The sequence below is a fragment of the Hyperolius riggenbachi genome, chromosome 10, assembly GCF_040937935.1.
Source record: "Hyperolius riggenbachi isolate aHypRig1 chromosome 10, aHypRig1.pri, whole genome shotgun sequence".
NCBI lineage: Eukaryota > Metazoa > Chordata > Amphibia > Anura > Hyperoliidae > Hyperolius > Hyperolius riggenbachi.
In genome coordinates, this window is record NC_090655.1 from 280,923,246 (window position 1) to 280,949,593 (window position 26,348).

Consider the following 26,348-nt stretch of genomic DNA (forward strand, 5'->3'; position numbering starts at 1 on the left):
ATGGGCAGCACGGCGGTGAGTCAGCAGACAATGGGTGTGGCTACCTCCTATCCAGGCTATAACTGCACAGAGACATTCCTTGCATTGTGTGGTGCTGCCTTCTAGAAATGGATGAGCTCTCAAACATCATGGGCAGCACGGTGGTGAGTCAGCACACAGTGGGAGTGGCTACCTCCTATCCAGGCTATAACTGCACAGAGACATTCCTTGCATTGTGTGGCGCTGCCTTCTAGAAATGGATGAGCTCTCATACATCATGGGCAGCACGGTGGTGAGTCAGCAGACAGTGGGAGTGGCTACCTCCTATCCAGGCTATAACTGCAGAGACATTCCTTGCATTGTGTGGTGCTGCCTTCTAGAAATGGATGGAAATCATACATCGTGGGCAGCACGGTGGTGAGTCAGCAGACAGTGGGAGTGGCTACCTCCTATCCAGGCTATAACCGCACAGCGACATTCCTTGCATTGTGTGGTGCTGCCTTCTAGAAATGAATGAGCTCTCATACATCATGGGCAGCACGGCGGTGAGTCAGCAGACAGTGGGAGTGGCTACCTCCTATCCAGGCTATAACTGCACAGAGACATTCCTTGCATTGTGTGGCGCTGCCTTCTAGAAATGGATGAGCTCTCATACATCATGGGCAGCACGGCGGTGAGTCAGCAGACAGTGGGTGTGGCTACCTCCTATCCAGGCTATAACTGCACAGAGACATTCCTTGCATTGTGTGGTGCTGCCTTCTAGAAATGGATGAGCTCTCATACATCATGGGCAGCACGGCGCGCGGTGAGTCAGCAGACAGTGGGAGTGGCTACCTTCTATCCAGGCTATAACTGCACAGAGACATTCCTTGCATTGTGTGGTGCTGCCTTCTAGAAATGGATGAGCTCTCATACATCATGGGCAGCACGGTGGTGAGTCAGCAGACAGTGGGAGTGGCTACCTCCTATCCAGGCTATAACTGCACAGTGACATTCCTTGCATTGTGTGGTGCTGCCTTCTAGAAATGGATGAGCTCTCATACATCATGGGCAGCACGGCGCGCGGTGAGTCAGCAGACAGTGGGTGTGGCTACCTCCTATCCAGGCTATAACTGCACAGAGACATTCCTTGCATTGTGTGGTGCTGCCTTCTAGAAATGGATGAGCTCTCATACATCATGGGCAGCACGGTGGTGAGTCAGCAGACAGTGGGAGTGGCTACCTCCTATCCAGGCTATAACTGCACAGAGACATTCCTTGCATTGTGTGGTGCTGCCTTCTAGAAATGGATGAGCTCTCATACATCATGGGCAGCACGGTGGTGAGTCAGCAGACAGTGGGTGTGGCTACCTCCTATCCAGGCTATAACTGCAGAGACATTCCTTGCATTGTGTGGTGCTGCCTTCTAGAAATGGATGAGCTCTCATACATCATGGGCAGCACGGCGGTGAGTCAGCAGACAGTGGGTGTGGCTACCTCCTATCCAGGCTATAACTGCACAGAGACATTCCTTGCATTGTGTGGTGCTGCCTTCTAGAAATGGATGAGCTCTCATACATCATGGGCAGCACGGCGGTGAGTCAGCAGACAGTGGGAGTGGCTACCTCCTATCCAGGCTATAACTGCACAGAGACATTCCTTGCATTGTGTGGTGCTGCCTTCTAGAAATGGATGAGCTCCCATACATCATGGGCAGCACGGTGGTGAGTCAGCAGACAGTGGGTGTGGCTACCTCCTATCCAGGCTATAACTGCACAGAGACATTCCTTGCATTGTGTGGTGCTGCCTTCTAGAAATGGATGAGCTCTCATACATAATGGATGAGCTCTCATACATCATGGGCAGCACGGTGGTGAGTCAGCTGACAGTGGGAGTGGCTACCTCCTATCCAGGCTATAACTGCACAGAGACATTCCTTGCATTGTGTGGTGCTGCCTTCTAGAAATGGATGAGCTCCCATACATCATGGGCAGCACGGTGGTGAGTCAGCAGACAGTGGGTGTGGCTACCTCCTATCCAGGCTATAACTGCACAGAGACATTCCTTGCATTGTGTGGTGCTGCCTTCTAGAAATGGATGAGCTCTCATACATCATGGGCAGCACGGTGGTGAGTCAGCAGACAGTGGGAGTGGCTACCTCCTATCCAGGCTATAACTGCACAGAGACATTCCTTGCATTGTGTGGCGCTGCCTTCTAGAAATGGATGAGCTCTCATACATCATGGGCAGCACGGCGCGCGGTGAGTCAGCAGACAGTGGGTGTGGCTACCTCCTATCCAGGCTATAACTGCACAGAGACATTCCTTGCATTGTGTGGTGCTGCCTTCTAGAAATGGATGAGCTCCCATACATCATGGGCAGCACGGTGGTGAGTCAGCAGACAGTGGGAGTGGCTACCTCCTATCCAGGCTATAACTGCACAGAGACATTCCTTGCATTGTGTGGTGCTGCCTTCTAGAAATGGATGAGCTCTCATACATCATGGGCAGCACGGTGGTGAGTCAGCAGACAGTGGGAGTGGCTACCTCCTATCCAGGCTATAACTGCACAGAGACATTCCTTGCATTGTGTGGTGCTGCCTTCTATAAATGGATGAGCTCTCATACATCATGGGCAGCACGGCGGTGAGTCAGCAGACAGTGGGAGTGGCTACCTCCTATCCAGGCTATAACTGCACAGAGACATTCCTTGCATTGTGTGGCGCTGCCTTCTAGAAATGGATGAGCTCTCATACATCATGGGCAGCACGGTGGTGAGTCAGCAGACAGTGGGTGTGGCTACCTCCTATCCAGGCTATAACTGCACAGAGACATTCCTTGCATTGTGTGGTGCTGCCTTCTAGAAATGGATGAGCTCCCATACATCATGGGCAGCACAGCGGTGAGTCAGCAGACAGTGGGTGTGGCTACCTCCTATCCAGGCTATAACTGCACAGAGACATTCCTTGCATTGTGTGGCGCTGCCTTCTAGAAATGGATGAGCTCTCATACATCATGGGCAGCACGGTGGTGAGTCAGCAGACAGTGGGTGTGGCTACCTCCTATCCAGGCTATAACTGCAGAGACATTCCTTGCATTGTGTGGTGCTGCCTTCTAGAAATGGATGAGCTCTCATACATCATGGGCAGCACGGCGGTGAGTCAGCAGACAGTGGGAGTGGCTACCTCCTATCCAGGCTATAACTGCAGAGACTTTCCTTGCATTGTGTGGTGCTGCCTTCTAGAAATGGATGAGCTCTCATACATCATGGGCAGCACGGTGGTGAGTCAGCAGACAGTGGGTGTGGCTACCTCCTATCCAGGCTATAACTGCACAGAGACATTCCTTGCATCGTGTGGTGCTGCCTTCTAGAAATGGATGAGCTCCCATACATCATAGGCAGCACAGCGGTGAGTCAGCAGACAGTGGGTGTGGCTACCTCCTATCCAGGCTATAACTGCACAGAGACATTCCTTGCATTGTGTGGCGCTGCCTTCTAGAAATGGATGAGCTCTCATACATCATGGGCAGCACGGTGGTGAGTCAGCAGACAGTGGGTGTGGCTACCTCCTATCCAGGCTATAACTGCAGAGACATTCCTTGCATTGTGTGGTGCTGCCTTCTAGAAATGGATGAGCTCCCATACATCATGGGCAGCACAGCGGTGAGTCAGCAGACAGTGGGTGTGGCTACCTCCTATCCAGGCTATAACTGCACAGAGACATTCCTTGCATTGTGTGGTGCTGCCTTCTAGAAATGGATGAGCTCTCATACATCATGGGCAGCACGGTGGTGAGTCAGCAGACAGTGGGTGTGGCTACCTCCTATCCAGGCTATAACTGCAGAGACATTCCTTGCATTGTGTGGTGCTGCCTTCTAGAAATGGATGAGCTCTCATACATCATGGGCAGCACGGTGGTGAGTCAGCAGACAGTGGGTGTGGCTACCTCCTATCCAGGCTATAACTGCAGAGACATTCCTTGCATTGTGTGGTGCTGCCTTCTAGAAATGGATGAGCTCTCATACATCATGGGCAGCACGGCGGTGAGTCAGCAGACAGTGGGTGTGGCTACCTCCTATCCAGGCTATAACTGCAGAGACATTCCTTGCATTGTGTGGTGCTGCCTTCTAGAAATGGATGAGCTCTCATACATCATGGGCAGCACGGTGGTGAGTCAGCAGACAGTGGGTGTGGCTACCTCCTATCCAGGCTATAACTGCACAGAGACATTCCTTGCATTGTGTGGTGCTGCCTTCTAGAAATGGATGAGCTCTCATACATCATGGGCAGCACGGTGGTGAGTCAGCAGACAGTGGGAGTGGCTACCTCCTATCCAGGCTATAACTGCACAGAGACATTCCTTGCATTGTGTGGTGCTGCCTTCTAGAAATGGATGAGCTCTCATACATCATGGGCAGCACGGCGGTGAGTCAGCAGACAGTGGGTGTGGCTACCTCCTATCCAGGCTATAACTGCACAGAGACATTCCTTGCATTGTGTGGTGCTGCCTTCTAGAAATGGATGAGCTCTCATACATCATGGGCAGCACGGCGGTGAGTCAGCAGACAGTGGGTGTGGCTACCTCCTATCCAGGCTATAACTGCACAGAGACATTCCTTGCATTGTGTGGCGCTGCCTTCTAGAAATGGATGAGCTCTCATACATCATGGGCAGCACGGTGGTGAGTCAGCAGACAGTGGGTGTGGCTACCTCCTATCCAGGCTATAACTGCACAGAGACATTCCTTGCATTGTGTGGCGCTGCCTTCTAGAAATGGATGAGCTCTCATACATCATGGGCAGCACGGTGGTGAGTCAGCAGACAGTGGGTGTGGCTACCTCCTATCCAGGCTATAACTGCAGAGACATTCCTTGCATTGTGTGGTGCTGCCTTCTAGAAATGGATGAGCTCTCATACATCATGGGCAGCACAGCGGTGAGTCAGCAGACAGTGGGTGTGGCTACCTCCTATCCAGGCTATAACTGCACAGAGACATTCCTTGCATTGTGTGGCGCTGCCTTCTAGAAATGGATGAGCTCTCATACATCATGGGCAGCACGGTGGTGAGTCAGCAGACAGTGGGTGTGGCTACCTCCTATCCAGGCTATAACTGCAGAGACATTCCTTGCATTGTGTGGTGCTGCCTTCTAGAAATGGATGAGCTCTCATACATCATGGGCAGCACGGCGGTGAGTCAGCAGACAGTGGGTGTGGCTACCTCCTATCCAGGCTATAACTGCACAGAGACATTCCTTGCATTGTGTGGTGCTGCCTTCTAGAAATGGATGAGCTCCCATACATCATGGGCAGCACGGTGGTGAGTCAGCAGACAGTGGGTGTGGCTACCTCCTATCCAGGCTATAACTGCACAGAGACATTCCTTGCATTGTGTGGTGCTGCCTTCTAGAAATGGATGAGCTCTCATACATCATGGGCAGCACGGTGGTGAGTCAGCAGACAGTGGGAGTGGCTACCTCCTATCCAGGCTATAACTGCACAGAGACATTCCTTGCATTGTGTGGTGCTGCCTTCTAGAAATGGATGAGCTCTCATACATCATGGGCAGCACGGCGCGCGGTGAGTCAGCAGACAGTGGGTGTGGCTACCTCCTATCCAGGCTATAACTGCAGAGACATTCCTTGCATTGTGTGGTGCTGCCTTCTAGAAATGGATGAGCTCCCATACATCATGGGCAGCACGGTGGTGAGTCAGCAGACAGTGGGAGTGGCTACCTCCTATCCAGGCTATAACTGCACAGAGACATTCCTTGCATTGTGTGGTGCTGCCTTCTAGAAATGGATGAGCTCTCATACATCATGGGCAGCACAGTGGGTGAGTCAGCAGACAGTGGGTGTGGCTACCTCCTATCCAGGCTATAACTGCACAGAGACATTCCTTGCATTGTGTGGCGCTGCCTTCTAGAAATGGATGAGCTCTCATACATCATGGGCAGCACGGCGCGCGGTGAGTCAGCAGACAGTGGGTGTGGCTACCTCCTATCCAGGCTATAACTGCACAGAGACATTCCTTGCATTGTGTGGTGCTGCCTTCTATAAATGGATGAGCTCTCATACATCATGGGCAGCACGGTGGTGAGTCAGCAGACAGTGGGAGTGGCTACCTCCTATCCAGGCTATAACTGCACAGAGACATTCCTTGCATTGTGTGGTGCTGCCTTCTAGAAATGGATGAGCTCTCATACATCATGGGCAGCACGGTGGTGAGTCAGCAGACAGTGGGAGTGGCTACCTCCTATCCAGGCTATAACTGCACAGAGATATTCCTTGCATTGTGTGGTGCTGCCTTCTAGAAATGGATGAGCTCTCATACATCATGGGCAGCACGGTGGTGAGTCAGCACACAGTGGGAGTGGCTACCTCCTATCCAGGCTATAACTGCACAGAGACATTCCTTGCATTGTGTGGTGCTGCCTTCTAGAAATGGATGAGCTCTCATACATCATGGGCAGCACGGCGGTGAGTCAGCAGACAGTGGGAGTGGCTACCTCCTATCCAGGCTATAACTGCACAGAGACATTCCTTGCATTGTGTGGTGCTGCCTTCTAGAAATGGATGAGCTCTCATACATCATGGGCAGCACGGCGGTGAGTCAGCAGACAGTGGGTGTGGCTACCTCCTATCCAGGCTATAACTGCACAGAGACATTCCTTGCATTGTGTGGTGCTGCCTTCTAGAAATGGATGAGCTCTCAAACATCATGGGCAGCACGGTGGTGCGGTTCGAATCCCAGCCAGGGTACTATTTGCATGGAGTTTGTATGTTATCCTGGTGTCTGTGTGGGTTTCCTCCGGGCACTCCGGTTTCCTCCCACATCCTGAAAGCATACAGATCAGTTAATTGGCTTCTCCCTAAAACTGGGCCTAGACAAAAATGATCATATAACTAAGAGGGACAGTCAGAAACAAGACTATATAATCTGTACAGTGCTGTGTAAGATGTTGGCGCCGTATAAGTACTAAATAATAAAATTAACACTATATGGCTTAGTGAAAACATTGGATGCATGTACCAGGCTAAAGCTGGGCAAACACCATGCAATTTCCACTTAAAGCAGGATTAAAGTGAACCAGAGATGAAGCACCCTCATGTATTTTCTCTAATGTTCCCACTGGTATATATGGTAAAACACCCACCCTGCTCTCTGCTTCATTCTTCACTGCTCAGTCTGCTTGTTATCAGCTGATAAAATCCCCAACTGAGCATTCAGTCTGGCTTTGCTCAGGAATCATTATAGCTGAGTCTGTCTTCTCTGATGTCTTTTCAAGCCCAAGCCTGCCCCCTTCTGGCTCTGCTTTTCTGTTCTGTATATTTGCAGCATCACAGAGAGCTGTGATGAGATGGGAGGAGCTGCTGCTGCCGAGGAAGGAGCTATGGTATATTGAAAGATTATTATTTATTTTTTATCTATATTTGTTAGTCATAAGAGGTTTTTAGAAAAGGTGATTTCATTTTGCACAAAGCCCACTAAATAATGTTTTTCTGATGAACTGTAAAAAAAACAGCACTCCTGATCGGCAAAAATACCAGGTATAGTATTTATTTTGTAAAATCTATTTAGTCAGTGTTTGCCCATTGTAAAATCTTTCCTCTCTCTGATTTACATTCTGACAATTGTCACATGGTGACATTTTTACTGCTGGCAGGTGATGTCACTGGAAGGAGATGCTGCTTGCTTTTTTGGCAGTTGGAAACAACTATAAACCGCTATTTCCCACAATCCAACTAGGTTCACAGACAGGAAACTGCCAGGACCATGGTCCTCACAGTTTCCTGTGGGAGGGGCTTCACCACAATATCAGCCATACAGAGCCCCCTGATGATCTGTATGAGAAAAGGAATAGAGTTCTCATGGGAAAGGGGGTATCAGTGATTGGGATGAAGTTCAATTCATGGTCACGGTTTCTTTTTAACTTTTTTCAGGGATATTCTCATGAGTTACAAATGATGATCAGAACCTGGAGTAACAGCAGCAACAAGGGGTGGAGCTATACACGTGGATAAGATGTAATTGGATGAGGCACATCCTCCTAGATATGTGTGCAGGTGTAACGAAACTCCAGACTCTGTATGAGGGCCCGGTGGTCTCTGCATTGGTCACGGAACGCCTGGTGAGAGGTTTCTGGGGCTGTCCTATTATGGGACAGTACAGCCTCCTTTACTTCACCATATATGGAGACAGGCGGTGCAAGGCAATCAAGGGCCTGATCCCCGCACTCTGATTGGCCCAATAGGCTGCTTGTCAAGAGGCTCAGGGCAGGAGGAGTGGAGCGGCATTAAGCTACTGGCACTCGCTATGCTGCAATACAGCAGCATAGCATGCTCTTCTGACAGTGGGGTTGATCACGCGGCCAATAGCACAAGTAACAGGAGGTTATTCGCATTATTTCTCTTAGTGAATCAACCCCATAATGTGTTATCAATTTTGCAAAGTCTATCGGGAGTAATATAGAAACGATAAAGTAGCTTAACCACTTTACCCACCACTGCAGTATATCTATGTCCTCTGTGACTTCATCTAAGCCACGAGTCAGTAGATATACGTATTGTAGCTGAAGCAGTGCTGTGCAGGATTGGGCTTGCTCCTGTGCACATTTCTGGCACTATCTGATGCAGCACTAATTGGTGAAAGGGAATATCTGTTCCTTGAGCCAATAAGATTGATTTTTATCATTGAAAAATGTTTCCCAGTTCATAGTGAAAAAAAACACACTGTAGCATTATTTCAGAATCAAATATCCTCACCATAAATTGTGTCAGGAATATATTCTAAGTTTTGTGATAAAACTATAGAGCCAAACAAAATTTGTGTTTTTATTTACAGTAGTGTTGTATTTTTTAAACTGGAATGGGTAAAACTGAGAAATAATGTTTTTTTTTATTATTTTTTACCTCTTTTTTTCCCATCAAAATGCCTAGAAAACAAGTGTGTGAGGGAAAAATAAATTGTCCATACAATGAAAGCCCAGTTTGTCTTGAAAAATTGATATATATCTCCAACAAGGTCTTGATGTGAAGTGGTTAATAGATGATTCCAACGTTGAATAGTACATACTATTTTCCCTTGCAGTTGAGCAGCAGCGGGCCCAATGCTTTTCAGAAATGTTGAGGTTAATGTCCAACTCCCATCTATGCCTAGAGGGAGGTATCATCTCAGGCAAAGGGTCATTAAAGGACACCCGAGGTGAAAATAAACCAATAAGATAAACAATTGTATCTGTCCTCCTCCTAGAAATGACTTTCTTTTTTTAGATATCCCACAGTTGTATTTTATATTTAAATCTGCTTTTTAAGTTTTTACAGTTTTATTGTTTTTGGTCAATGACACATTCATTGAAGTATGCCAGAGCTAACATCTATGAACTATTGACCCTTTTTATTTCTTTCCTGTGCACAGAAGCCATGTTCTGTTAGGAAAGTGTTTTATGACTGTAATTCCTTATCACTGAGGGTTACACTGTAGTCTGACTCAGACGGGAACTGCCACTGACATACCTGATTTTTAAACCTTTCAGGCAGAGAAAGAAAAAAAGGAACACAGCCTAGTTATTTGTGTGCTAGGCACTGTACATACACATGTTTATCTCATCATGTCACATGTCACCTCGGGTATCCTTTCAGGATGATGGCATGGAGTTCTGCGATAAACCCGCTGTCCAAGGGACGATCTTTACAGCGTGCCTCAAAGTGGGAGTAGGAAACTTTTCAATTTTAAATGACCTAAGAAAATGGACGACCGGCTGGATTCTGGAATAGCGGAGGGTAAAATTCTTCCAAAAACTGTGATGTTGATATTCATTTGTGATGTCTAATAAACTTGCCAGTCTTATATAAATGCTTGCTAGTCAACCAGGCAAATGCTTAAGAGTCACAACCTGGAATGAAATGAGGGTTGTAAAATAATACAGTTATGAATGATGGATGAGTTTGTAGGGCATATTTAAACCAGCAGGACTTCCATAGCAGGAACGAGTGGGCCGATATGGCTTTTATAGCAGGTAAGTCTATATTATGGGCCTGCATGATCACTTTCATACTTAGTGGTAATAAAAGGTCCAATTCTATACATAGCCAGGCAGGAGTCGAGAGCATTAACCTGAGACAATTGAGGTAGTTGAGAAGCCTTATAAAAGGTGGCTAGCTGAGGGACACCCAACCCTCCCCTCTCTCTAGAGTACATTAACAGTTTAGCCCTAGGCCATTTATTTTGTTAAAGAAAATGAAAATACAGTACTCATTACTTAAAAAAAACACCACTTACCTGGCTGCTGATCTCTTTGGCTGCAGTAGTGTCTGAATCATGCACCTGAAACAAGCATGCAGCTAATTCAGTCACACTTCAGTCAGAGCACCTGATCTGCTGCATGCTTGTTCAGGGGCTATGGATAAATGTATGAGAGGCAGATGATCAGCAGGACAGCCAGGCAATATGCATTGTTTAAAAGGAAATAAATAAAACACAACCTCCATATCCCGCTTACTTGCTTTAAGATGAAAAAAAGACGTGGGGACATAATTCATAAGGAAAACATTGAGAATTCACCTCATTATCTCCAATCTGCGGGTTACAACATTTGCAGAGAGAAATTGTCAGTGATAATCGGAATTATATCAATACACAGATTTGTTTAAAAAAGAAAAAACTTTAAGGCTAGGTCCACACTAGACACAGTTGCAGGACGGACACTGCAGTCCGGATCAGGGGAAGATTAGGGGAAGTACCTCTGTACTGCAAACTGATGAAGGTGCATCAGTTTTGCATCAGTTTCCGTTCAGTTTTTCCCTGACAGAAAACGTCTCTATCATTAGGAAGGAGTGGGAGGATTTTTTTGGGCCAATCATAAAGCTCAGGCTATCCGTTTTCACATCAGTTTTTTGCCTGTGGAGCTGGAGTTGCGTTTTCTCATTGCTTTTCACTACCCCTGCGTGTATCCGTGGTCCTGATCCGTTGCGTGAAAATGCAGCAGGTCCGGACCTTCCGTTCAGGTTTTGAAAACGGGTCCCCGCAAATGCAGACGGATCCGTTTTTTACTTGGGTGAGGCTGGCTGCTATTTTAAACATTAGTATCCGGGACTCCGTTTTTCATCAGGTTTGAAAAACGCAGCCACGGATACATTTCCGGACCTAGTGTGGACCAGCTCTTATGAGAAAATTAGCAAGAAAAAAAAAAATTACTGATTTGGTCACCACATAGACAAAAATTTCCCAGCCCACAGGCTGGCGATTCTGCCTCTGCACACCCCCTGCTGGCGATTCTTCCTCTGCACACCCCCTGCAGGCGATTCTGTGACTGCACACCCCCTGCAGGCGATTCTGTGACTGCACACCCCCTGCTGGCGATTCTTCCTCTGCACACCCCCTGCAGACAATTCTGCCTCTGCACACCCCCTGCTGGCGATTCTGCCTCTGCACACCCCCTGCAGGCGATTCTGCCTCTGCACACCCCCTGCTGGCGATTCTGCACCTGCACACCCCCTGCTGGCGATTCTGGATCTGCACACCCCCTGCAGGCGATTCTGTATCTGCACGCCCCCTGCAGGCGATTCTGTATCTGCACGCCCCCTGCTGGCGATTCTGTATCTGCACACCCCCTGCTGGCGATTCTGCATCTGCACACCCCCTGCTGGCGATTCTGCATCTGCACACCCCCTGCTGGCGATTCTGCACCTGCACACCCCCTGCTGGCGATTCTGGATCTGCACACCCCCTGCAGGCGATTCTGTATCTGCACGCCCCCTGCAGGCGATTCTGGATCTGCACACCCCCTGCTGGCAATTCTGCATCTGCACACCCCCTGCTGGCGATTCTGCATCTGCACACCCCCTGCTGGCGATTCTGCACCTGCACACCCCCTGCTGCTGATTCTGTATCTGCACACCCCCTGCTGCTGATTCTGTATCTGCACACCCCCTGCTGGCGATTCTGCATCTGCACACCCCCTGCTGGCGATTCTGCATCTGCACACCCCCTGCTGGCGATTCTGCATCTGCACACCCCCTGCTGGCGATTCTGCATCTGCACACCCCCTGCTGGCGATTCTGTATCTGCACACCCCCTGCTGGCGATTCTGCATCTGTACACCCCCTGCTGGCGATTCTGCATCTGTACACCCCCTGCTGGCGATTCTGCATCTGCACACCCCCTGCTGGCGATTCTGCATCTGCACACCCCCTGCTGGCGATTCTGCATCTGCACACCCCCTGCTGGCGATTCTGCCTCTGCACACCCCCTGCTGGCGATTCTGCCTCTGCACACCCCCTGCAGGCGATTCTGCACCTGCACACCCCCTGCTGCTGATTCTGTATCTGCACACCCCCTGCTGCTGATTCTGTATCTGCACACCCCCTGCTGGCGATTCTGCACCTGCACACCCCCTGCTGGTGATTCTGCATCTGCACACCCCCTGCTGGCGATTCTGCATCTGCACACCCCCTGCTGGCGATTTTGTATCTGCACACCCCCTGCTGGCGATTCTGCATCTGTACACCCCCTGCTGGCGATTCTGCATCTGCACACCCCCTGCTGGCGATTCTGCATCTGCACACCCCCTGCTGGCGATTCTGCATCTGCACACCCCCTGCTGGCGATTCTGCCTCTGCACACCCCCTGCTGGCGATTCTGCCTCTGCACACCCCCTGCAGGCGATTCTGCCTCTGCACACCCCCTGCAGGCGATTCTGTGACTGCACACCCCCTGCTGGCGATTCTTCCTCTGCACACCCCCTGCAGGCGATTCTGTGACTGCACACCCCCTGCTGGCGATTCTGTATCTGCACACCCCCTGCAGGCGATTCTGTGACTGCACACCTCCTGCTGGCGATTCTGCCTCTGCACACCCCCTGCTGGCGATTCTGCACCTGCACACCCCCTGCTGGCGATTCTGGATCTGCACACCCCCTGCAGGCGATTCTGTATCTGCACGCCCCCTGCAGGCGATTCTGTATCTGCACGCCCCCTGCTGGCGATTCTGTATCTGCACGCCCCCTGCTGGCGATTCTGCATCTGCACACCCCCTGCTGGCGATTCTGCATCTGCACACACACCCCCTGCTGGCGATTCTGCACCTGCACACCCCCTGCTGGCGATTCTGGATCTGCACACCCCCTGCAGGCGATTCTGTATCTGCACGCCCCCTGCAGGCGATTCTGTATCTGCACACCCCCTGCTGGCAATTCTGCATCTGCACACCCCCTGCTGGCGATTCTGCATCTGCACACCCCCTGCTGGCGATTCTGCATCTGCACACCCCCTGCTGGCGATTCTGCACCTGCACACCCCCTGCTGCTGATTCTGTATCTGCACACCCCCTGCTGCTGATTCTGTATCTGCACCCCCCTTCTGCTGGCAATTCTGCATCTGCACACCCCCTGCTGGTGATTCTGCATCTGCGCACCCCCTCTGCAGGCGATTCTGCATTTGCACACCCCCTGCAGGCGATTCTGTATCTGCACACCCCCTGCTGGCGATTCTGCATCTGCGCACCCCCTCTGCAGGTGATTCTGTATCTGCGCACCCCCTCTGCAGGCGATTCTGTATCTGCACGCCCCCTGCTGGCGATTCTGCATCTGCGCACCCCCTCTGCAGGCGATTCTCCATTTGCACACCCCCTGCTGGCGATTCTGTATCTGCACACCCCCTGCTGGCGATTCTGCATCTGCACCCCCTCTGCAGGCGATTCTGTATCTGCACACCCCCTGCAGGCGATTCTGTATCTGCGCACCCCCTCTGCAGGCGATTCTGTATCTGCGCACCCCCTCTGCAGGCGATTCTGTATCTGCGCACGTCCTCTGCAGGCGATTCTGTATCTGCACACCCCCTGCAGGCGATTCTGTATCTGCGCACCCCCTCTGCAGGCGATTGTGCCTCTGCACACCCCCTGCTGGCGACTGTGTATCTGCGCACCCCCTCTCTCTGCAGGCGATTGTGCCTCTGCACACCCCCTGCTGGCGATTCTGCATCTGCCCACCCCCTGCAGGCGATTCTGTATCTGCACACCCCCTGCTGGCGATTCTGCATCTGCGCACCCCCTCTCTCTGCAGGCGATTGTGCGTCTGCACACCCCCTGCAGGCGATTTTGTATCTGCGCACCCCCTACTGGCGATTCTGTGTCTGCACACCCCCTGCCGGTGATTCTGCATCTGCACACCCCCTGCTGGCGATTCAGCATCTGCACACCCCCTGCTGGCGATTCGGCATCTGCACCCCCCTGCTGGCGATTCTGCATATGTACGCCCCCTACTGGCGATTCTGCATCTGCATTTTTCCAGCAAGCAAATGTCATTTTGGATCAAGACAAATGGAAGCCAGAGGACCAAATAGAGTCTTTAATTCTAAATCTCTCACAAGCCCTATTATCTGACCAGAACATTAACCACACTCAATATGGGAATAGATCTGCTCCACACGGTGAGTGCTCATGTGAGTGAGTAGTCGCGATTTCCGTGCAAAGCATTTCCCACACTCAGCACAGGAATACAGCTTTTCTCCTGTGTGAGATTTCACATGTTCCACCAGGTGGGATTTTCGTGCAAAACATCTCTCGCACTCAGGACAGGAATAGGGCTTCTCACCGGTGTGCGATTTCATGTGTGCACCAAGGTGTGTTTTCTGTCTAAAACATTTCCCACACTCAGCACAGGAATGTGGCTTCTCTCCTGTGTGAGATTTCTCGTGTCCGACAAGGTGAGATTTCTGCCTGAATTGTTTCCCACACTCGGTGCAGGAGTACGGCTTCTCCCCTGTGTGAGATCTCTGATGTCGAACGAATTCTGATTTATATCCAAAACATTTCCCACACACAGCACAATAATATGGCTTCTCCCCCGTGTGAGATCTCATGTGTATGACAAGCTGTGACTCCTTCACAAAATATGCCCCACACTCAGTACAGGAATAGGGCTTCTTCTCAGTGTGAGATCTCTCGTGGCTGATAAGGCATGATTTATACCCAAAACATTTCCCACACTCAGCACACGAATAGGGCTTCTCACCAGTGTGAGATCGCTCATGTGTGACAAGATATGATTTATACCCAAAACATTTCCCACACTCAGCACAGGAATAAGGCTTCTCTCCTGTATGAGACCTCCCATGCCTGGCAAGGTCTGACTTGTGTCCAAAACATTTCCCACACTCTGTACAGGAATATATTCTTTGCTGCTGCGGCATGGGATGGTGCCTCCTGGGGTTGAAAGGATTGGAGGAGTCTGGGGGGATATTTGGAGTAACATTTTTTTCTCCTGAAGAATCTTGCATGATGACACCATCATCCGCTGTACAGTCTGTGGATACAGAGAGACGAGTCTCTGAGGGGTTCCTGATGCCGGGACTCTGCCCTGCAAATAGAGAAACATCATCACTTCCTGTTAGAGGATTCCATGGAGTGCAACAGTTAATAGCCTGATATAGAACTTCAGAAGGTTGCTAAACGAAAATAAAAGGAACATCCCATTAATCTATAAGACGTCTCTCCTTGTTTGTGAACGCTCATAAATATTTATAATCAATAAAATGTATATAATAATTCTAAACCTAATGAAGTATCAGCACCACATTACATATAATAAATGTCACACCACATGTATGTAACAGGAAGCTTCTTATCACAGGGTTCCCAATCTGTCTTCTCTCATCCAATACAGGAAGCATGAGCTCGAGCAGCGATCCGGTCCATGCAGATCCTTCCAGGCAGATCCTCCCAGGCAGATCCGGTCCATGCAGATCCTTCCATGCAGATCCTTCCAGGCAGATCCGGTCCATGCAGATCCTTCCAGGCAATGAGGCAATGTGCTCCCTTCAGGTGGTGAAACTATTACATTGAATGGTTTCTTCCTCTGACAATCTAAAGATCATGAGCTCATTCCTATAGATTGCAAGCTCGCAAGGGCAGGGTTCTCTCACCCTTTTGTGTCTTGGAATTTGTTGTTCATTTCATCGCTTGCATTCTGTTATACCCCCCCCCCCCCCCCCCCCCCGAATGCATTGTTCTCCTACTCATGTGCACTTAAAGAGACTCAGAGCTGGATTACATTAACCTCCTGGGCGATACATGAACATCGCCAGGGGGGCGGGGCAGCACTTTTTTTTAATGTTTTTTTATTTAATCATGTCAGCCTAGCGCTACCTACATGATAGCAGCTGTGCAGCGGCATTCCCCCCACCCCTTCCGATCGCCTCCGGCGATCAGAGCAAACAGGAAATCCCATTCAGAACGGGATTTCCTGTTTGGCTTCCCCCGTCGCCATGGCGATGATGTCAAAGGGAGTCCCGATCCACCCCTCAGCGCTGCCTGGCACTGATTGGCCAGGCTGCGCACGGGGTCTTGGCGCGGGGGGGGGCCCTATAACGCGTCGGGTAGCGGTGGTTCAGCCGTGAGCGGCGGCGATCGGTTGTTACATGCAGCTAGCAAAGTGCTAGCTGCGTGTAACGAAAAAAAAAAAATATGCAAATCGGCCCAGCGGGGCCTGAGAAATCCTCTGCGGCGGTATAGCTCGAGCTGAGCTCGGGATTATCGCCCAGGAGGTTAAACATTTATACATACCTTGGGCTTCCTCCAGCCCCATGCGCTCCATTTGCTCCTATGCTGCTGTCCTCTGATGTCTGCAGCACCGGTACCGGGTTCCAGTACTTCCATCAGTCGGAGCCAGTCAGGCGTAAGAGAAGTGTGCCCTCTACGTATCTCTCCAGCAGCCGATGGATATTTGGGCGCAGAGTAAAGCTGGTAAATGGCTCACCCTACACAACTCCCGGCAATGTTAATTACTATAACTCCTCCATAGTGGCGATAAGGTGTAATTCGACTTCCAGCTATTGCTGGCGGCCAAAATACAGTATTGGGTTCTGTCTTCTGAGTCGCTGAGCGCTGCTATAGTCGTAATTCCTATTACGGTCTATGGTGGCGCCGGCTACTCCCAAATCTGCTGCGCTTGCCTCTTCTGGCCCCTAGAAGTCTATCTGGTCCAGCGCTGCATTTCCTCCAGGCTGCCGCTGCCCTCTCTGTAAGATCACTGACCCCCGGCTGTGGCGCAGGATACTACACTCCTGATCGTACACCTATAGCTCTGCACTTGCGCAGTTCACAAAGACTTGAGCTGCCCAAGCGCAGAATGCTCCCAGTCATGAGTGCCCGATCACAGGAGGTGCATGTCTGTACGGTAGCCTGTGCCCCAGCCGGGGGTCATCGATATTACAGAGAGGACAGAGGCAGCCTGAAAAACAACAGAACTGCAGCGCTGGACCAGATACACTTCTAGAGGCCGGGAGAAACCCCAGGTAAGTGAAACTTAACTTTGGTATTTTACTTCACATATCCTTTACTTCAGCACCCAAGAAATGTTCACATGTCAGCACTGCTCCCATTCATTCACCAATAACTTAATTACTACTTATCACCCCTAAATGATCTAATTTTTTTTTCAGGACAAATTAGCCTTTTAGTGGGTGATATTTTTGTTTAGTAATTACCTTATTTTCTGTGCATTTTAAAGGGAAAATAAAAGAAAAAATACAATTTCTCCATTTACATCCATTAAAGCTTTACAATAAACAGTGCTAACTATAAATTAAAACCACACATTTTATTTGTTTATCCTTCCTGGTTATTACAATGTTTAGATTAAATTCCTAATTCAATGTATGATGACAATACTTTATTTGGAAATAAAAGGTGTCTTTTTTCTGTTTTGTTATTTCTCATTGTACTCTATCCATGATTACAAGACCTTATTTGCAAAAAATAACAGTAAAATACCCTCATGGCATACATGATTAAAAAGCCAAGTTCCTAAAGTAACAATATCTATTTTCTTATATTCTATATTGTAAACCAGAGGAAAGGAAAAGCGTGCACCTTCCGTCAATCAAATTTTACTGGCGTATTGTAACAGTCTGTATACATGCATCCATGGTGAACACGTTATATGTGAAACAAGTGTGCCATTGGTGCGATGCCAGGCATCTCTTCCGTGTCCAGAACGTGCAGGGTGAGCGGTGCAGGAGGTGGGTGGAGGCTCAGAGCGGTGGAGCGACGGCCGTTTCGCGTCTAAGCTGACGCTCGGTCACGCGTACCACTGTGACAGGAGGGGAAAACTTCAGGTTCCAGAGGTTTCACTTCCCGTGGAACTGGTTGTCCTGGAGATTCTTTTACATGTCAAACAGATTTTGTGGCCTATGCGATGCTCTGCCCCTGTGAACGTTTCTATATTGGACAGACTACTAGACCGATGAAGGTTAGAATAGGTGAACATGTAAATTCTATCAAATTAGGGAAGGGTTGCACACGCTTTATCGCACATATGCGAGAGGTACACAAAGGCAATGGTGATTGCATACAATTTGCAGGCCTGGAGAAACAGGAAATACCCCGAAGGGGAGGAGACAGAGAAAGACTTTTATTGAGAAAAGAAACAAGATTGATCTTGAAAACCGAGGCGATGGGCCCTTTAGGCCTAAACGACAAAATTGAGTTGTCTTGTATGCTAGACCCTTAATCCCTCTATGAACGAAGCTTTAAAGCTTCACTTTAGGTGTTTTTGCTATTATTATATTCATAATTGTATCGTAGTTTACACTGTGGCTTATTTATCTTGCTGTGTTAATGTAATAAGTATTTTAATTCCGGGCTGGTGCAGGAGTGTATATGGATTTATATATGTTTCCACCATTGAGACTGTCCTTTGCTCCTCCATCATTGTCTGGTACTCCGGGGCTAATGCAAGGGACAAGCACAAACTACAGAGGGTAATCAGCGCTGCTGAGAGGATTATAGGGTCACCCCTGCCACCCCTGGACATCCTTCATTCATCTAGAATGAGGTCTAGGGCAATCAGGATCACTCAAGACCCCTCTCACCCGGGCAGTTGCTTCTTTGACCCCCTTCCATTAGGCCGCCGTTATAGGACCATTCTCACCAAAACCACCAGACATAAAAACACCTTCTTCCCCCTAGCGGTTGTCCTACTTAATTCATGTAATCTCCCAACTGTCATCCCCTAATCATTCTATGTACCATGTTGAAGTTGAGGTTGCTATTTCTGCACTACCGATATATGCCATCTGCTGTACTGTCTGTCAAATTGCTGTTGTGTCTATGTAGCTAGTATCTGTACCATGACGATGTTGTATGCAAATTGCCGTGTGTCCACAAAAAATTCCGGGTGCGGTCCCTGCCACACTTGGCGAATAAAGGTGATTCTGATTTGATGCGAAATGTAATGTGGGGAAGTGGTATGCTCTATAATCAGGAATTGCTCCCTTTATTCACCCACCATAATTGTATGGCAGAACAGGTTACAATCTATGTGCTGTTCTTATAGGTAATTTGTAAGGGATTCTTATGTAAAGCCCTGTAGCTAGATACCTTAGCAATATCTTCAACTGGCCCCCCGTTAACCTTCCTAGTGAATTTTAAAGTTTTCATTATTGCACTCACTGTCACTTTAAATTCACTTATGTTTGTCCTATGCATGTAGTGACACTGCATGGCGTACTGTATTGATTGCCAGATCCCTTTTTTTTAGCTCAGTGCAGCGTTATAATGGAGCATCACCACATGTACATACATTTTTTGTGGATATGCAACGCAGCACGGCTTAAATAGGTTTGTACATACTGTTGATATATTTATGGTACGGCTTGTGTTTATTTACACTTGTAGCCCTGGCAATGGTGGGCGGAACTTTACTTCTTCCATCCCCTACGCATCCACTGCAGCATCCGAATCTCCAGGACAACCAGTCCCACGTTCCACGGGAAGTGAAACCTCCAGAAGAGGCGGAGCTTAGCTCCGTTTTAGACCTGAAGTTTTCCCCTCCTGTCACAGTGGTACGCGTGACCGAGCGTCAGCTTAGACGCGAAACGGCCATCGCTCCACCGCTCTGGGCCTCCACCCACCTCCTGCACCGCTCACCCTGCACGGTCTGGACATGTAAGAGATGCCTGGCATAGCACCAATGGCACACTTGTTTCACATATAACGTGTTCGCCATGGATGCATGTATACAGACTGTTACAACACGCCAGTAAAGTTTGATTGACGGGAGATGCACGCTTTTCCTTTCCTCTGGTTTACAATATTGTTTATGTGATTTTCCTCTCCAATGAGCGGAGCACACGTCTAGGCAACAGTCGCACTATACAGTGCAAGGTGCAGCAGGGTAGAGAAGACTTTTTTTGTTCAAAGTAGACCACCAGCTAACTTTTTTGATACTTAAGATGAGCCACACACCCACTTTGTTTTTATTTCACAAGTATTTAATTTTGGTACAGAGTATGCAAATATTTGACTGCTTTTGATTCAGTTTGTCACTAAAAAGAATACACAAGACATGGGCCTCAACCCTAAAAGCTATTCTGCTACTTATCATGGTTAAAATACTACCACATATGTCTCTTGTAATTTTGATAAAACTTTCCTAAGTTTGATTATAATTTGAAAAATGACTTTTTATGTTGGATTGAGTTTGTCCCTACCTACTTTTTGTGTGACGTGCGTCCAAGCTTTAAAACACACAAAAAATGTATTCTACAACTCCTCACGATTATAAAGATACCACATGTGCCTCCTTTAGTAACAGACTGGTGGTGCACTCTCCACAACTACACTGGACATATATGGTTAACTTTACAATATGGACAAGTTGTGAGCAGAGAAATTGCAATAATAACAATATATATTATAGACACACACTTAATTCAAATTTTGTTCCCTTAGTTACTAACCTGTTCTACCTTCTGAAAGAATGTCCACCACTTTAGTTGTCCTCATTATGTCACCCTCCTCTATAGACTGCTGATCACTCCTCACATACGTCTCTTCTTCTTCCTCTTTATATGTCCTCATCATGTCACCCTTCTCCATAGACTGCTGATCACTCCTCACATACGCCTCTTCTTCTTCCTCTTTACTTGTGCTCATCATGTCCCCCTCCTCCATAGACTGCTGATCACTCCTCACATACGTCTCTTCTTCTTCCTCTTTACTTGTGCTCATCATGTCCCCCTCCTCCATAGACTGCTGATCACTCCTCACATACGTCTCTTCTTCTTCCTCTTTACTTGTCCTCATCATGTCACCCTCCTCCATACACTGCTGATCACTCCTCACATACGTCTCTTCTTCTTCCTCTTTACTTGTCCTCATCATGTCACCCTCCTCCATAGACTGCTGATCACTCCTCACATACGTCTCTTCTTCTTCCTCTTTACTTGTCCTCATCATGTCACCCTTCTCCATACACTGCTGATCACTCCTCACATATGTCTCTTCTTCTTCCTCTTTACTTGTCCTCATCATGTCTCCCCCCTCCATAGACTGCTGATCACTCCTCACATACGTCTCTTCTTCCTCTTTACTTGTCCTCATCATGTCACCCTCCTCCATAGACTGCTGATCACTCCTCACATACGTCTCTTCTCCTTCCTCAAGACACTGTCGGTCTCCCTTTATACACGTAGGTTCCTCCTCTTCCCCCTCTAATTTTATATTAGCCAATTCTTCTTCCTAAGCCAATATAATGATATTAGATATGTTAGCACAAATAAGCAAGTGAAATGGCAGAATATCAGGTCACGAAGCTGGAGTCTCTGGGGACCCTCAGTGTCACTTACCTTGTCATCGTGGGGGATGGTGGTATGTTCCTGTAGAAAATCCCAGGAATAAAGAGGACCTGTACATCTCTCTGGAGGGTTTCTGTTAGTGAAGTAGATAGAGACATCCGGACTCCTTTTAGAGACCTAAAGCACACAATGATACAGTCACCATTCAGACACCCCCCTTGCTGTTATTGGATAATGTCCCATAATTCCCAGCACCGCTCACCTCTCCTATCAGCAGCTCCATCATCTTCCTGGTGATTTCCAGAATCTTCTGCTTGTTGTGTCCCTCAGATATCAGGGAGTGAGTTGGGGGCACAGTGATGGTCACATGATCACCAGACTTTACTGGAGGAAAACTCTGTATGAAAAGACCAACACTAACATCACATGACCTCCCAGAATCCTCCTCACCGCTCAGGTTAGTTTTGTGTTTTATTAATAGAGATAAAAGTTATTATTGTGCCAACATCTTCTGCAGCACTTTTATGTAGTGCACTTAGAAATTTCACTAACTGTCCCTTAAAGCAGCTCATAATCTAATCCCTACCATATCCAGTCATGGGGTTATGTTCTTTTTTTGCAGTCTAAAACCATTTTTATGGAGGGAGCCAATTAACCAATTGTAAATGGGAGGAAACTGGATTACTCTGAGGAAACCCAAGCAAACATGGCAAAAACATACAAACTATGCAGTTATGTAACCTCCCAGAATCCTCCTCACCTCTCTGCTCAGGTGAGTGTTTTATTATTGGAGATAAGAGTGAAGTCATGTGACCTCCCAGAATCCTCCTCACCTCTCTGGTCAGATGAATGTTTTATTATTAGAGATAAGAGTGAAGTCATGTGACCTCTCAGAATCCTCCTCACCTCTCCAGTCAGCTGTGTGTTTTCTTAAAGAGAATCTGTACTGTCCAATTTCTACAATAAAAAACATACCAATTGAGCCACTGTGATCTCCTGGATCCCTCTTTGCCATTTCCACCGCTCCCCGCCGCGATCCTGGCTTTTAATCACCAGTTTTAGGCAGTGTTTACAAACAAAAAACATGGCCGCTAATTAGGAAGTTATGTTTATATATCATGTTACAGTATACTACAAGTTTTTATTACATAGTGAATTGTCTGCACTCCAGTCTGGAGTCCTATGGGAGAAAAGCGCTATAGAAATGGTATTGTATTTTATTATTAATAGAGATAAGAAGGATATCATGTGACCTCCCAGAATCCTCCTCATGTCTCCTGTCAGCTGTGTGTTTTAATAATATAGATGAGTGATGTCATGTGACCCCCCCAGAACACCCCTCATGTTTCCTGTCATCTGTGCATTTTATTAATAGAGATAAGAGTGATGTCATGTGACCTCCCAGAATCCCCTTCACCTCTCTGGTCAGCCATGTGTCTTATTAATAGAGATAAGAGTGATGTCATGTGACCTCCCAGAATCCTCCTCACCTCTCCGGTCAGCAGGCAGATGATCTCCAGGGTGAGGTGGAAAATCCTCTCAGTCAGGTGACTCTGGTCCTCGGACATCCTCAGTGATGTGGTCATGTGATCTGGATAAGCCCCGCCTGCCTGTAGATGGAAATAATGAGAGGATGATGTGGTGGAAAGCAGCAGGTAGTTGAGGTCAGCTCCGCAGTCACCGGATCCAGTGAGAAGCCATCTCTGCTGTCGGGTTTATGAATACATATGGCTGCATGAAGCCAGGGTGGTCACTGGCTACAGTATGAGATCTGGAGATATTTGTGGTTATGGAGGAGGCTATAGCTGTCTACTACAAAAGCAACACGGGACAGTGGCTGCTGGAATACAGGGAGGGGAAATGCACTGCCCCTGTGCCCCCCTTTATTGAGCACCTCAACCCCCTCTTGACCCCGCCTTCCTGCTGAGACATGATGGCATCTTCATGCTCTTGGCTGCTACAGAACTTCTGCCCTCTGCACCAATCCCAGGAGAGGAGGAGCTGCCTGACCTGACTATACCTAATGTGAGGAGCAACAGGGCCTCTTTACATGGGAGATCCCAGGAGAGAAGGATTTGCCAGGCCTGACTATACCTAATGTGAGCTGCACAGCCCTGGTGTGAGGAGTGACAGGGTCTCTTTACACAGGGGGGGGGGGGGGGGGGGTCTTTGGGCTGGCTGACCTATCAGATGGAATCACATGTGTGCCTGGAGGGGTCTTACCTGCTGCACCTTCTCCTGGTGAGGAGTTACACAAATGGTTACATCCCCAGCAGCCATGTTCCTCCTGCCTCTTACCACCAGAGCTGCCTAAGGACACACCACTTCCGGTCTGTGCGTTCCACCTCCCCCCGTGCGTTCCAGCTAATATGTGTGAGGTCTCCATCTTGTGGATAATTAAGCAACTGCAGCCTCCTGTAGTGTGCATATGGAGATGTGACTATCAGTGATTTATTAGCCGTCTCCTCTCCTCAGCAGTCAATAACAGTTCGATGAATGGCGAGGATTCGTAATGGAGGCTGCAGTTAGGATATTCACCACAAGATGGCCTCTTCCCCCCCCCCTTACCTCTGCCAGGGCTGAAGCTTTGGAAAGAATGAAGTGTGGATATATTGCTGTTAGCAGAAGAGGTAATGATTATGATGATTAGAGCAATTAAAGGACAATTGTAGCAAGTGAGCTACTGAGGCTGCCATATTTATTTCCTTTTAAACAATGCCAGTTGCCTGGCAGCCCTGCTGATCCTATACCTCTAATACTTTTAGCCATAGCCCCTGAACAAGCATGCAGCAGATCAGGCGTTTCTTGCATTATTATTAGATCTGACAAGACTAGCTGCATGCTTGTTTCTGGTGTGATTCGGACACTACTGCAGCCAGAGAGATCAGCAGAGCTGCCAGGCAACTAGTATTGTTTAAAAGGAAATAAATATAACAGCCTCCATATCCCTCTCACTACAGTTGTGCTTTAAGGTGAAAATACAATGCAGTGTGTTAGTGTTAATCAGGGGCGTAGCACTAGGGTTTGCAGAAGGGCCCTCCCTCAACTACAGTATTATCTCTCTATTGGTCCTGTGCTGGTAATAATCACTTCTGTAGATACTTTGAATTGTGGTAATCATTAACAAGCTGCTCCCCATCCCCGTCTTGCACCTCTGACACTGTAGTTGCCATTGGCAGGTTTTGGTGCGTCGTATCAATTGTTATGTTATGTAGAGAGTGCTTGGGGGCCCCATTGTAAAACTTGCATCGGGGCCCACAGCTTCTTAGCTAAGCCACTGGTGTTAATAAAGTTACATGACACTTATGCTGTCAGCTGAAGTCTACCTGGCAGCTGCACATTGCACAGATTTTTTTGCAGAGCAGCACAGCAGCACAAGTACAGGTGCCCCGGTGTGAATGCTGGGAACTCCTGTGCATTTACAGGAGAGTGTAGATTAGGCTTTAATTGATCCTTAAAGGATTACTTTTTTTTTCTTCAGACACAGAAGGCAGATGCTGCTGCATCCTATGCTAATTGATATGGGTGTAGCAATACTAAGTTGACATGGGACCTAGTGCAGGGGATTCCCTGTCACCCATCTCCCTTTAGTTGTCACTGTATGCAGAGCTGAGCAAGTAGATCAAAAGTCTCCAGTAACACAAGAAAAAGTCGCCAGATTTGTGGCTAGTCGCTTTTTTAAAAAATTGTCGCTAGAGGGATTTGAAAAAACGCTAAATATAGCGACAAAGTCGCTAAGTTGGCAACACTGCATCCACCTCTCCTCCCACTCCTCTGATGCTGCCCCTCTCTGCCAATCCCTACTGACCTCTGCTGCCCGTCTCATCCGCCTGTCCTCCCGCTCCTCTGATGCTGCCTCTTTCTGCCAATCCCTACTGACCTCTGCAGCCTGTGTCATCCACCTCTATTCCCACTCCTCTGACGCAGCCCCTCTCTGCCAATCCCTACTGACCTCTGCTGCCCAACTCTCCTCCCACTCCTCTGATGCTGCCCCTCTCTGCCAATCCCTACTGACCTCTGCTGCCCATCTCTTCCACCTCTCCTCCCACTCCTCTGATGCTGCCCCTCTCTGCCAATCCCTACTGACCTCTGCTGCCCATCTCATCCACCTCTCTTCCCACTCCTCTGATGCTGCCCCTCTCTGCCAATCCCTACTGACCTCTGCTGCCCATCTCATTTACCTCTCCTCACACTCCTCTGATGCTGCCTCTCTCTGCCAATCCCTACTGACCTCTGCTGCCCATCTCATCCACCTCTCCTCCCACTCCTCTGATGCTGCCCCTCTCTGCCAATCCCTACTGATCTTTGCTGCCTGTGTCATCCACCTCTCTTCCCACTCCTCTGATGCTGCCCCTCTCTGCCAATCTCTACTGACCTCTGCTGCCCATCTCTTCCACCTCTCTTCCCACTCCTCTGACGCAGCCCCTCTCTGCCAATCCCTACTGACCTCCGCAGCCTGTGTCATCCACAGCTCCTTTGATTTCTGCCAATCAATGGAGCTGAGAGGAACAGTTGTGTATCATCTGCATATAAGTGGTATTGAAAACCAAATGAGTTGATTAAGTTGCAAAGACCATGCATGTAGATTGAAAAGATGGAGGGAATCTAGAGATGTTTTTTTAAGTAGTGGTGTCACAACAGCCTTTTTGAGTGATGATAGAAAGATGCCAGTGGAGAGGGATAGCTTAAATAGTAATGTTAGCACATGTACAGTGGCTTGCAAAAGTATTCGGCCCCCTTGAAGTTTTCCACATGTTGTCACATTACTGCCACAAACATGAATCAATGTTATTGGAATTCCACGTGAAAGACCAACAC

General features: G+C 48.5%; 1 protein-coding gene across 1 annotated transcript; it reads right to left on the reverse strand.

The window, feature by feature from the left end:
• Positions 1-14,284: 14,284 nt before the first annotated feature.
• On the reverse strand, positions 14,285-21,046 carry LOC137536549 (gastrula zinc finger protein XlCGF57.1-like). The gene is made up of 2 exons (XM_068258787.1): positions 20,694-21,046; positions 14,285-15,310 (listed from the first exon to the last, which is right to left on the reverse strand). Exons 1-2 carry the CDS (start codon positions 21,040-21,042, stop codon positions 14,343-14,345), a joined length of 1,317 nt encoding a protein of 438 aa, XP_068114888.1. The 5' UTR covers positions 21,043-21,046; the 3' UTR covers positions 14,285-14,342.
• Between the last annotated feature and the right edge of the window lie 5,302 nt (positions 21,047-26,348).